Raw genomic sequence first — 13,357 nt, forward strand, 5'->3', positions numbered from 1 at the left:
TCTGTGTGTGTCTGTTATTGGATCAGATGGGATAATTCAAATTCATTAGGACGAGGGACTTGTAACTGGGTTGAAGGCATAAACATGAATATTGTTGGTTAAACTGCATCACCTGTGTGGAAGCAAGTAAAACAACTTTTAGTCTGGCTTTAAGGCTTCCTTCCTTTAATGAATTATTGAAATCAGCATTCGAGAATGAATAATTCTAGGCTAAAACAAGAGGAAGCAGACTATTTCATGCAATGTATTCAGAACAGCAGAAGCGGTGTGGTTTGAATGAAACTCGTTCTACATGGCTGTTCTAGATGCCAGAATAACCAGGGGTTAAATTGGGATTTTGGAGGAGGGGAACCATAAAATCTGCCATCGGTTCTGTTTCCAAACATGGTAAGATACCACAAGCTACTAGACAAACAAACTGCCAATAATGTTTTATCCCCCTTCCTCAAGCCATTCTACTGACTGAAACAACTTTTTATGAGTACTATACAGTGCTTGATTAGAAATGACAGTACATCGCTTAACGCTTGGTTTTATCTTATTTATGAAAATATAAAGTATAATACAGTTCAAATGTTTGTCAGTAATATTCTTAAAAAAAAAAGAAGAAGAAATTAATACTTTTATTCAACCATGGTACATTAAATTGATCAAAGTAGCAGTATAGACATTTATGATACACAAAATGATTTAAAATATAAGCTGTTCTTTTGAACTTTAAAAATAATAAAAATAAATAAAAATAAATAATCCTTATAAAATACTCCTTAAAAAGTAAAGTTTTTTTTACGTTAATGATATAAAACATGGTTCATGAGCACCAAATAGAGTAATGATTTCTGAAGTAAATTAAGCTTTGCCATCACATAAATAGTTTGCATTTTATTATTTATTTAAAATTGTATTTGTAACACTTTAATTATAGGGACACATTTTTTGCATTAGCAACTAGTTGCATATTAGCATGCATATTACTAGCATATTGGCTGTTTATTAGTGCTCATAAAGCACATATTCTGCATGACCATATTCTACATAATATTACCCAATACCTAAATTTACCATCTACCTTACTATAAATAAGCCGTAATTAGCAGTTTATTGAGGCAAATGTCATTGTTAATAGTTAGTTAATAGTGAGAACTGGACCTTAAAAAAAGTGCGGCCATTATATTTACCATGTTTTTTCATTGAATAAAAGCAGTCTAGTTGAGCAAAAGAGACTTTTTCCTGTATCATTTGAATGGTACTGTTGAGTATTTTAAAATACATTTCACATTGCTAAAGCTAGAAATTCTCAGCTTAAAACTTTTATAGCTTTTTTAATTTAGCCGACGATTAGCGAGCTAAAAAAATTAACCTAATATAGGTTTTCAAGTTAACTACCACATATTATTGCATGCACACATTTTAAATTACATATCACATCAAATTAAACAATTCTCTTAACTTGCCTTTTAAATAACATTGCTTTAGGTCTATATTCCAGAAGCTGAAAATGGCCACACTGAACACTTTCCTTACTTTCTATCTTCAGTTGGCAAGCTAACAGCTTAACAACTAGCTAATGTATCAACATTTCACAATACCAATAATCATCAGGCAGCTAAGAAAGGGGAAAAAATACATGACATTGCAGTGGCGTTCTGTCCCAATTTAACCCCTGCTTAAACCATATTCTCTTGTGATGTCACTCACCCTGCTGATGAGCTCTCCCACCATGCCTGTCCATGTGCCATTGGTGCCCGACACGCCATACACACCGTCCCCAACTAGTCGAATGCGGTACTTGAACTTCAGGATATCTGCCAACTCCTTTAACATGTCCACGCAGAAACCTTCGTAGCGCTCGTTCCCTTCAAGTTCCTGGTGATTGGCTCTCAGCATTACATATGGATTCTCCTGTAAAGATATCATTGGTGTTATCGTCAGCACTCACACATCTTAACACACTCTGGGAGCACTTCTGTATCAATCAACACTCACACGTTTGAGTTGGCGGGTTACACTAGCTATGTTTCCAATTTCCATCCAAACTTGTAAATTTAATGTGCGAAAATTGGAAAATCATTTCCATCCCATATGTTCAAGAGAACAAAATCGAATGAACATCGAATCATGGAAGTTGATGCAACTGGGGAAGACACAGTAGCTTTTTTCCTACTTGCACTTCAGAATGCGCAGACGAAATGCAATAACAAACGCTGTCATGTTATCTTGCATTTGGAGGGAGATGCTTCATGTTTGGGAACGCAATTGAGTGAGACAGCTCTGAGATGTAATTATACCAAACTATTTTGATGACAGACTTCGGCTCAGGCTTTTCAGAATGACTAAACCAACATATGAGATGTTACACAATGAGACTGGTCCACTGGTTAGTTTTTTACGTATAAAGAAATGTATTCTGTATGTGTGCTTCCATTGTAGTTTATGTACATGTCTTTTGTTTTTGATAAAAATAATGATCTGCCTCAGTTGAACACATAATTAATACGCCTTTGATGATTTTACGCACTTCTTGACATTTCCATCCAGAAGTTTTTAACAAAATATTTTAGCGCATTATAATTTCGCATAAAAACACGCGGATGTAAGCATAGCAGAAGTTTGGACACATAAGGCTCTGTGACTAATGTGAGCCCACCAAAAACCAAGTTCCTAATTTACGGTTTGTTTTGTCATGCTGCCCAGAGACCGAACAGATTTATTAGGCAATCTGTGGTCAAAACAAAGGCTTCGAAAACATTTCATTCCGCCATGTTTCAATAAAAACTGGCTGTGCCCACCGTTATACATGTTACTGTCATTTTCAAACACTTTGCATAAATTGAACAGAACATTGCCACCTTGGACATAAACAGAAACTACAGAATGAAACCAGCCACATAAAAGCTTTTCAAAATCACTTTTTGTTATAACTGAAAAAAAAAAATCACTTTGTCTGATGTTTTGCGGTAAGACACACACTAAAATGAGTCTGTTGTACTTAAGATTTGTTTAGCGCAGACTGGTTGACTGGAGATAGTGTTTTTTTTTTCACCAGTAAATCTGACTCGCTCCACTCCGATGCTTTAAGTGGCAATCTGAAGAGCCGAGGAGACTTTTTAGTCTTTCTCATTGCCATGGCAACACTCTCTTCTTCTTTTTTTCTACCTGCTTGTCTGGTCCTGCTTCCCTGATTTTTGATGTGCCCAGTGGCCACGCTCCAGCTGGCCTGAGTATAGCAGCAGCTGGGTATTGCGGCCTGTCACACGAGGGGGAACGCCAATGGACATATTCTGACACTTCAAATAAACCTGAACCCTATTAATACGAGCCACTCATATGCATCCAAATAAAACAGTAATTGTCCTTTCACCTCATTGTACGTCCATAAAAGCCACACAATGTATTTGCAGGTGGATGTGTGCACCTTGGACCTGTCGGAGCAAACATCGAAATCCCATATTGCCATGGCACAAAGAGGAGCCGCTTTGGCCTAGAGTCTAACACTCTTTAAATGCAAATCCTTCCATTTTGTTCATTAACTCATTGAATCATCCACGCATGTTACCGTCATGCCCCGTACTGACACCGCTGCGGTGGTTATGCAGAGAAGCACAATATAAATGCAAATTTTCATCGCTTACAGCCTGCTGGAGGCACTCAAGTATTGCAGCCGGACACTTTCTCTCAAACTAGGCTTATTAAAGATTAGAATTTCATGGACCAGTTGCATATTAGACAGACAGCTTCAAAGAATGGAGGAAAGCTAATAAACAAACCTTCTGGATTCAATTAATAGGTCTACGCACTGGGTGAGAGAAGTCATCGATGGCTTCAGGCCATTACGTGGTGCCTATAATGGTCAGCTAGCTTCTGGTCTGATTGATGATTAAGCCAAAGAAAAGGGAATGATTACACATTCATACTTAATAATCCATTATAAGCAGAATCTATGAAAAGACAGGGGAAGGGAAGTTGAGGAAGAGGAGGGAAGTAAATTCCCTTACAGGAATTAACCATGGTTTTACTAACAAAAAAACTAAAACGAAAAACATGGTTTTGATATACTAAGTTAAACTGTGGTTATACAAATGGTAATACTAAAAAAAAACAAAAAAAAAAAACATGGTTACTACACTTTGGCTATAATAAAACCCTGGTTAATTTTCTTAAGGGCTTAATAAAGGGCTTTCAAATCGCTTGTGATACTTTGGTGCCATACAATGATCGGTGCTCATTTTCAAGTCAAACGAATGAACAAACAAACACATGTGCGTATGACAATAAACGCTTTGAATCTTTTAATTTAAATTCGCATCACTTTGATCGTTCTCACCTTCTCATGCGCAATGTGCCACGATTGGTCGACTATATACAATACCTGCATATTATTGGTCAAACTACTTTGGATGTTTTAGGCAATATAAAAATCCTTACCAGGACATGTCCCGTATAAATGGCACATATGGCCCCCCCTATTTTTAGATTACATTTCAGATAGAAGCTAAAAAAATAAAATTAAATAAGCAAATAAAACATCTCTGGTTTCATCGTTTTCAGGTAATCTTTGGTTAGCAAGCTAACTTCTTAACCTTTGAAATGACATATCACATAATGTTCCAGAAACTAGAGAATCCACTAAATAAAACAACTCCTTTTCTCAGCTAGCCTCTAGTTTGATTGATGATCGAGTGACAGAAAATGGAGTGATCATATATTTACATATAATAATCCATTATTAGCCAAGCCTATGAAAAGAGGGAGGAAGCAATTGAGGAAGAGGACTGAGGTTAACTGTGAACACACAGGACCGGTCCTGGCGTATCGCCATCAATCTCAGGAATGGAGCTCGGGCATCAATCAAATGAGTGAGTGCTGTTATCAGGCCAAGCAATCCTCTCTTCCGAGCTTGAATGCTTCCATAAAATCTGCGGGTCACATCAGAGAAAGAAACTTTCCGTTTAATAGTGCAGACAGTGAGATTAAGGGCACTTTGAGTGTCACGTCTGCCAAATGCAACATTCCTCACCAGTCTGGGATCTGCCGCAGATTTGATTCTATTTGTTTTCCTGGAAGGCTGTCAGCTGATGAAATCCATTTTACAAATATAGCATGGCGGCAGTCTGGTTTGGTGCGTTTGAAAAACAAACACATTAAAGTCAATCTTACTTCAAATCAAATCTCAGAGCTTTTTGTTCAGAAGGTGAAGAAAAATTGGATTTGTGTGTTAGCATTTCTCAGATGTCTCAAAAAAACCTGAGTGAGTTTGGTAACTCACTGGTCCGCTGCTTCCTCTTTATTTATGCTTCCCTTGATTTTTTTATGGCTTACAGGGGGTGAATGGCACTGAAGATAGTCCAGACAGAACCAGCTCTGTCTGATAGTGGTCTGAGAGACAGAAATTGGTCACAGAGGCGGCACATTACATGAAGATAGTGCCTCACATTTTATATTTATGAACATTTCCAATTGCTCTGCGAATAAAGGCAATCTGCCTCTTTTTGAACACTATGAAAGTGGTCTGTCTACTGAAGATGGCGAGCCTGGGGTTTCATCAAGAAATTGGTTCTGCAATCGTACTTCTTCATGTTTTCAGAAAGAGAACTTTATCGCCATCATTGATTGCCGTGAGTGTGAATTCAGTGAGGACTTTCTTTTGAGACGATGCAGTAATACAGTATCCATTCCAGGTCACATTATTGTCTTCTGCTATTGCACCCATACAGATTAATAATACTTTGCCTTTTCTTTTTTTAAGATGGTTTTTCAGAGACAATTATATCTGGTAAAGGCTTACACGACTCTTCTCAGTCATGCAATACATGATGTGTTGTTTTGAAAAACACTGCAGATAGCATCCCAGAAAGGAGATTTTAGCAAGTGAACGGAAATTGAACCCAGTTTCACAGGCAAAACAATATGCATTAGAGCTTAAAAAAGAAAAAAGGTCTTGACAATGGCTTTATCTGAGAAAACAAGCAGTTGTTGAAGGGAAAGCGTATCAAACCGAATCAAATGACAGCACAGAAAGGTTGAAAAAGTATTAAACACAAATAAAACAACAGCGTCTTGTATTTGCACACGCTGTCTGTGTTGTTTTAGTATTTGAATCACTAAGGGAATTATGCAAATCAGGCATTAACTCTGTCAAACAGAGTAAACCCAAAAGCTCATACAGTGCCTGGTTGAGTTGGATGGCGGGAGGTTTGTGAAAAGAAGTGGCATGACTTCACCTCTGTCCCCAATATTTGACTACACACAAGTCTGAATCAGAAATGATTACAGGGGAGACTGTGGTCAATTTTAACACACTAAATTTCTACAAGTTAGTACTAAACATACCCTCAATTAAGTTGTTTTCTCTGCAAAAAATGAGTGTGATAAATAGTTTTATATAAAGAATAAATTTATATAAAAACCGTTTTCAAAAGAGTCCCACATGTAAGTCTTAAAGGAGATCCTCCCATTTAAATTGAGTTTTTAAACCACAGGGCTGAAATCAGTGTAAAAAATCTATTTCAAAATTACAGCAGTTTTTAATAATCCTACAAACATTATAAGTGGACTTCAGGAAACTTCATAAAATAATTCATGACCCATTTAAGCACACATTATTCCTCAAAGCTAAACGAATTATTACCATATAAAGGTCAGAAATTATTCAGCAATATTAATGAGTATTAAAGCAGTAATATTATTCAGAGAAGTTCTCTAATACATGTGAGGTAAAGCCAGCTAATATTATAGCATATATTAAATTGGATATTATGTCTTTACCGAGTCTGCCAATTGCCACCAGTCTATCAATGGCAGAGTACCAGTTTTTTTCTCTCTCAAAAGGCTGGGTTATGAAAAGCAAAGTTGTTACAAAATGTTACAAACAAACATGAGTTATTTGTGTTCTCAATCAAAGCACTGAATCTCTGGCTCCTTCTGCACATGCCAAAGGCATCAAGAGCAGCTACAAAACCCCGCAGAACAGTTTGTACAGTTTAGACAGCTTTACCACTACAAGCCAAACCTGCTCTAATATACTGTCTGTCCTTACAAAAATGTTAGATCTAGCTCATATCACCAGGGTAAAATTCAATCTGTGTGTTTGTGTGTGTGCTGTAACTCCAGCGATGACAAAAGCTCACAGCAGTAATGAAAACGCTGGTGGAGTGGTCCACAGGTGCTGAGTTCTGTAGCATGTTTTCAACTGTACTGAGTTTACCCAGATAAAGCAGACTTTGCAATCAGCCTGTGATGAATGGGCTGTGATAGAGCTGAAATTGCTCTTCGGTGGCTCTTTAATGCCAAAGTCTTCGTATATCTTTAAAGAGGAATAAACACGCAGTGCAAACTTCTTCCCAGTCCTCCCAGCTGCAACATCATCAAGCACATTAACAATAAAAGATCTGAGAGGAACTAATCGTTCCACCTGTACTCCACTCGTTCTTTAGTGAGACACAGGCCCACAACCTCCCCAACATAATTATCTCTATTTCACAGCAGAAACTGTTTTCATAAACCTGCTGAAAACACCAGCATATGTTGTGTTGGAGACTGGTGTGCTGATGTTCCCACCAGGCTCTTCCAAAAAGCTTTAACGAAAAATTGTTCTGGGTTAAATCAAACTTCAAGTCACCATGAAATGGAAGCTGAATTATTTTCTTCCCTATTGTGATGTATATCCAAGTCAAACAGCTTCTTAAACGAGAAAAATGTGGGGTGGGACCTGATTTTGTCTATCAACGTGTTCATGTCATCCAAGATAATTCTGTCTTTCTTTCTTCATTCGAAAATATATTAAGGTTTTTGAGGATAACATTCCAGGATTTTTCTCCATATAGTGGACTTCAGTGGTGGCCAATGGTTAAAAGTCCAAATTGCAGTTTCAATGCAGCTTCAAAGGCTTCTAGGAATCATGGTCTTATATAGCAAAAGGATTGGTTATTTTCACACACACACACACACACACACACAAAAAAAATGTCAAATGGTCTTTTCACAAAAAGGAAAACGATGATGTAAAATGATTTTGAAGTTGGAGCAGAAAATGAGATCGAGTTTTTCTTAAACTACCTTTTTGAACTGTACACTGTACACAGATGAAAACTAACTATGACTCTTTAAATTTGATTACGCAATGCGTGTAGATGCAAATGAACATCACAGAGCTAATGCAAGACAAGCAAAGTATATATTTTTATATAAAATTTTATAGGAAATGACCAGTCATTTTGCTAAATAAGACCCTTATTCCTTGGCTGGGATCGTAAAGAGTATTGAAATTGCAGTTTGACCCTTCAACTGAAGTTCATTATAAGGCCATCACTGAAGTTCATTATAAGGAATAAAATCCTGGAAGTTTTTCTTCAAAAACCTTAATTTCTTTTTGACTGAAGAAAGAAAGACACGAAAATCTTGAATGACGCAGGGGTGAGTAAACAGTAACAGGAAGTTTATATTCTGAAAGTGAACTAATCATTTAAACGTTACAAGTGCATGGATAAATAATAATAATAAAAAAAAGAAAGAAAAAAAGAAAAAGTAATCTGGTTTACAGGCAATTACAATTACTTTCAATGGATGTGAATGGGGCCAATCTTTAAATGTTAAAATATTGACTGTTTCATTAGAATGGCCAAAACCAATTAACCTTATCTGTGCAATGTTATAGCCAATTTTACTACTTTGTTACAACAAAAAAACAAAAACAAAAAAACAACAACATCTAAAACCTAAACAACCATAAAAAAAATTTGAACTTTAAAGCTCAAATCGACTACAAAAATAATACTCAAATAATACTCAAAAATGTAAGTGCTTTTATAAAATTATAAGCTTCACATTTCTGCTTCTAAATTCTCCAAAAATTGAGCAGATTTACTTCCATTGTAGAGGCCTGTTCACACCAAGACTATAACTATAAAGATAACTATAAAGATATAGTTCTAAAAATCATTCTCAGTATTTAAGTATAGCAGAGGCAACACCACAACTACAACGCTAAAGGCACAGGAAAACAATATCGTTGGAATCACTTTCAGAATTATTTTTTCCAGCTGATGAACAATAAAACCCCAAATCGACATAATATCAGAATCAATCCTGCTGTAACAAGCTTGGGAATTTAAAGTGGCAGACACACATGCGCTTAGAATAAACAGATGTCATTATTATAGTTATCTTTACAGTTATCATTCTTGGTGTAAACGGGGCTCAAGGCTCTCAGTCATTATTTTACAGATGGTGTTGACTGATCTTAACTTGTAGTGAACCTGGAATATTCCTTGAAGCAGCATCATGCTGGTCGACCAGCGGTAAGTTTTGCTTAGAAACAGCATGACTATGCTTGTCTTTTCAGCAGTTCTACACGCTTATCATATCATTCATCAGGTGTAAATTGAACTGAAGAAGATTTCTCCATCTGTCCTCAACAATCTTTTTTAAACCAGCTATTTATTGGCTTTCTAGCGCTTCATTCACCTTGCATGGCCCCTCTTCATTCGCAGTCTCTTTATTCCTCTCTCTTTTCTGGTGAGGGATGATATGCAACATCCGGCCTAAGGCTGCGGAGAGCCTATTTTTTCTCATCTCTATACAGTGTACGAGAAGATGAGAAAATTGCCCCTAGATAACAGCCTAGCGGATTACATCTTCAATTGGTGGTTGCTGCTCCAGGAAATGCTATCACACCCATACTTGTTAGTTTCCACTCATCTCAGAGGAGAAGAGTCTTTATTTAGATCAGTGCTGAACCCCGAGGTGATCAGAGACTAGACAGACCGTTTCTGGAAGCTAAAGAGAGACTCCTTCAAAAAGGGACAATTATATATCCTTTCCAGGGGGTGTGTGTAAATGTCTTGGCTGAATCAGTAGGGTGTGTCCTCTACTGAGGAACCTGGACCAGAGTAGATGATAGGACTCACCAGGATGGTTGTTATGGTGAGAGTGGTGTTGAATAGCGTGTCTGTCACGTTAAGTGATGGAAGCTTCCTCTCCATGGACAGTCCTTGCTCTGAATGCCACTGTCCAATCTGTAAGAGGAACACATTGAGAGTTAAAATAAGCCTTTAAGAAAACTATGTGCAGCAGAAGATCCAACTGACACGAAAGAGCCTTAACGGGATAGTTCACCCATAAAAGAGATTTCTGTAATTTACTTACTCTTAAATCATTCCAAAGGCAATAGACTGTCAAGTTCCAAAATTAACAAAAAGCACCCTGAAAGTATCACCAATGCATTATATTTCATGTCTTCTGAAACTACACAGTTTGTTTGAGGAACCGATCAAAATTTTATTTGGTATTCACTTAAAGGGTTAGTAAAATGTGCCCTTGCTACCTTTCTGGGCCTTGAACATGGTAGTTGCATTGCTGTCTATGCAGGGTCAGAAAGCTCTTAGACTTCATTAAGAATATCTTAATTTGTGTTCCAAATTCCATGTGTATGACAGTCTTACGGGTTTGGAAAGACTTGAGGATGAGTAATTAATGACAAATTTTTCATTTTTGGGTGAACTATCCCTTTAAACTCATAGCTGTCAAATTTTAATATGTTTTTGTACATATTTAAATATGGCGTTTCAAAACATGTACCAGTTTTGGCAATGATGTCAATCTCCACTGGCTCTTGCTTACTCGTCATGACTTACTGCAACAGTTTGAATGTGCATATTTGTGCATAAAATGTTCTATTTAACATTTCAAATGTTGATTGTTCCTAATAAATCCTAATTGTGAACAAATCACTTCTATATGGCTACAAAAGATATGGAATAATACATAAAAAAAAACAAAGGTCACATGAGGAGGGTTAGAAATGCACTTTTCCATTAAGGGGCTGATTCCCAGGGCCCTTTTTTACTTTTGTATGGGCAACTTTGAGTATTTTTTACACTGTAATAACGATTTATTAATAAAATACATAATTATTAATAAAATACATAAAACATGTTTCTGTGTTTGGGGAAATGGAACATCATTTTTATAGGATACAGAGAAAATGAGCCAAGAACAATTTATGAATTGGTTAATTACTTTTTACTTAGAAAATCAACATTGGTAGCATGAAAATCAAAATGGTTATTCAAACTACTAATAAATTATACAAAGAAAGTGAAAAAAGAACGTTCTCCATCACTCTAAAAAAAAACTCTCCTTACAATCACTGAAACAGAGATAATACTTTAATTGGTTTTATTATGTCAACATTTGTATTCGATTTAATTCAGCTGTATAAGGCAAAGTTTTTGCCCCCCTATTTTGAATTTTGGTATCATTTTTGTTTATTTTAGTGCCATTTTTGTCATTTTGAAGCCAGAAACTTCCAAACCCTATTCACTTTCATATTAAGAAAAGGGATCACAATATGATTAACTTTTTGTGTTCCACACAAGAAATCAAGTCATACAGGAGAAGCACAAAGGGAGAGTAAATTACGACCATTTTAATTCTTGTTTGAACTATTTCTTTAAGGCTCAATGTCAGGTGGAGGAGAATGCGGAAGTGAGCTCGTTGATGCATACACACACACACACACACACACACACACACACACACAGAACAGTCAGAACACCTTAAAGGAAGTGGCGAAGGGACATGCGCTCAATCAGAGATGCAACAGAATGCATTCATTAACTCAATTACACCCCAATTCTCTGAAGCGAGCCAATGTCCTCATTATCATTCCAGTTTTGGCTGGCACCCCTTCGCTAGACCGCCTATATGGGGCCACACTGCCTTTAATGGGAGGCTGAGTCTCCACCCAGCACACATGGCAGTCTTAAATCACCCATCATTTTTATTTTTTATTATAATTACAAAGCGGCATGGTTCACTGGGCCTCCTGCTTGAAGTATTCTGCAGAGGTGCTGCTCTATTTATCTTCCCCTCCGTACCTGATCCCTAGCGTTTTCACAGCCCAAAACGACACGGGGAGGATGATGCAGCACTGCGCTGGATCTAAAATTACCCGCTCTCTGAGATATGAAAGTGTCGAGGGCCACAAACAGGAGAGAAAGTGAGCAACAGGAACTTTTATTTTTTGTTCAAAGTAAATGTAACAAGCAAAAACAATCTAGTAGTGTTATTCTAAGGACTTAATGGATGATGCAGCCACAGAACCAGGAATATTTCTCCAAATCCTGCGTCCATGGGGGACCTTGCATGAAACAGTCCTAAAAGCAAGGGCAAAATATGTCTGCGCTAGTTTGACTTTTATATTGCAAAGGAGAGCTGCTGCTCAAGATTGCACTGATCCTCGTGAGATTGCAAGATGCTGAGGATAATCCATTTGAAAATAGTTCGCCATTCTTTCTGTAAAGTGTAAACCTGTTTCTCAAATCACACTGCAAAAAATACTTTCCTAATCATTATTCTGGTCTTGTTTTACACCAAAATAGTCTAAAAACAAGATATATTTACTTGAGAGAGATATTAAGATATGATAAGATATATATATATATATATATATATATATATATATATATATATATATATATATAAGATATTTTAAATATGACAAAATGTAAGATAACAAAAATGTAAGATTGAACCTGTAGCTCAATTGGTAGAGCATTGCGTTATCAAGCGCAATGTTGGGGGTTCGATTCCCCGGGAACACATGATAGGTAAAAATTGATAGCCTGAAACTGATAGCCTGAATGCACTGTAAGTCGCTTTGGATAAAAGTGTATGCTAAATGCATACATTTCATTTAATTTTAATTTAATATATTAAACATAATAATACATAGTTTTGCTTTAAGTAAATGTATCTTGTGCTTTGCAGTGAACACAGTGAGAGATGAAGACTGGGGAAAGTGAGAATGCAAGGACACCCGGATTCAGAGATTTCCTCTGAGAATATGATCAAAAGATCCTGCTTTCTTTTTCATTCCCTCCTCGCCTCTATGGCAGAGATACCACCTTACTCTCACAAATGAAATCCAGCGGCAGCCAAACAGCCTTGATGGCTCTGTGGAATCAACAGCACATGGCTGTGATGAGCTGAAAAGAACCCACAGCCAGACCCTGATCTCCAAACCATTTCAACAGAGAGAGGTTGTGATACCAAAAACAATTAGGATTTATTAGAAGAGACATAAAGAAAAGAGAGGAGGAGGAGTTGTAGACAGAGAGTGCAATCTGGGACAGTGAGGGACTGTGCGGGAAAGCTGTGGGCAGGAAAAGAGTCTGGATATCGTCCAATAGGGAGGAACTGCTCTGAGAGCAGCCATCAACTCAGCACAAACAGCTTTGACAAACATGAAGAACAAAACATGCCCAGAGTGGCAACTAAAGCAGACATGCATTCATACACACACACTTTTACTCAGCTATTTAAATGGGGACATTACATAGACTTTTGTTTTTATGTA

The 13,357-nt window shown here is 37.0% G+C and overlaps 1 protein-coding gene across 1 annotated transcript in view; it reads right to left on the reverse strand.

Moving 5' to 3' along the window:
• Positions 1-13,357, reverse strand: part of grik4 (glutamate receptor, ionotropic, kainate 4) — a 301,146-nt gene that overhangs the window by 21,895 nt on the left and 265,894 nt on the right. The window contains exons 12-13 of the mRNA XM_052576587.1: positions 9,906-10,013; positions 1,699-1,902 (exon numbers count right to left, since the gene is read on the reverse strand). Coding sequence (XP_052432547.1) covers positions 1,699-1,902; positions 9,906-10,013 — 312 coding nt within the window. The remainder of the gene's footprint in view (positions 1-1,698; positions 1,903-9,905; positions 10,014-13,357) is intronic.

The sequence above is a fragment of the Carassius gibelio genome, chromosome B15 (genome assembly GCF_023724105.1).
Source record: "Carassius gibelio isolate Cgi1373 ecotype wild population from Czech Republic chromosome B15, carGib1.2-hapl.c, whole genome shotgun sequence".
Classification (NCBI taxonomy): Eukaryota; Metazoa; Chordata; class Actinopteri; order Cypriniformes; family Cyprinidae; genus Carassius; species Carassius gibelio.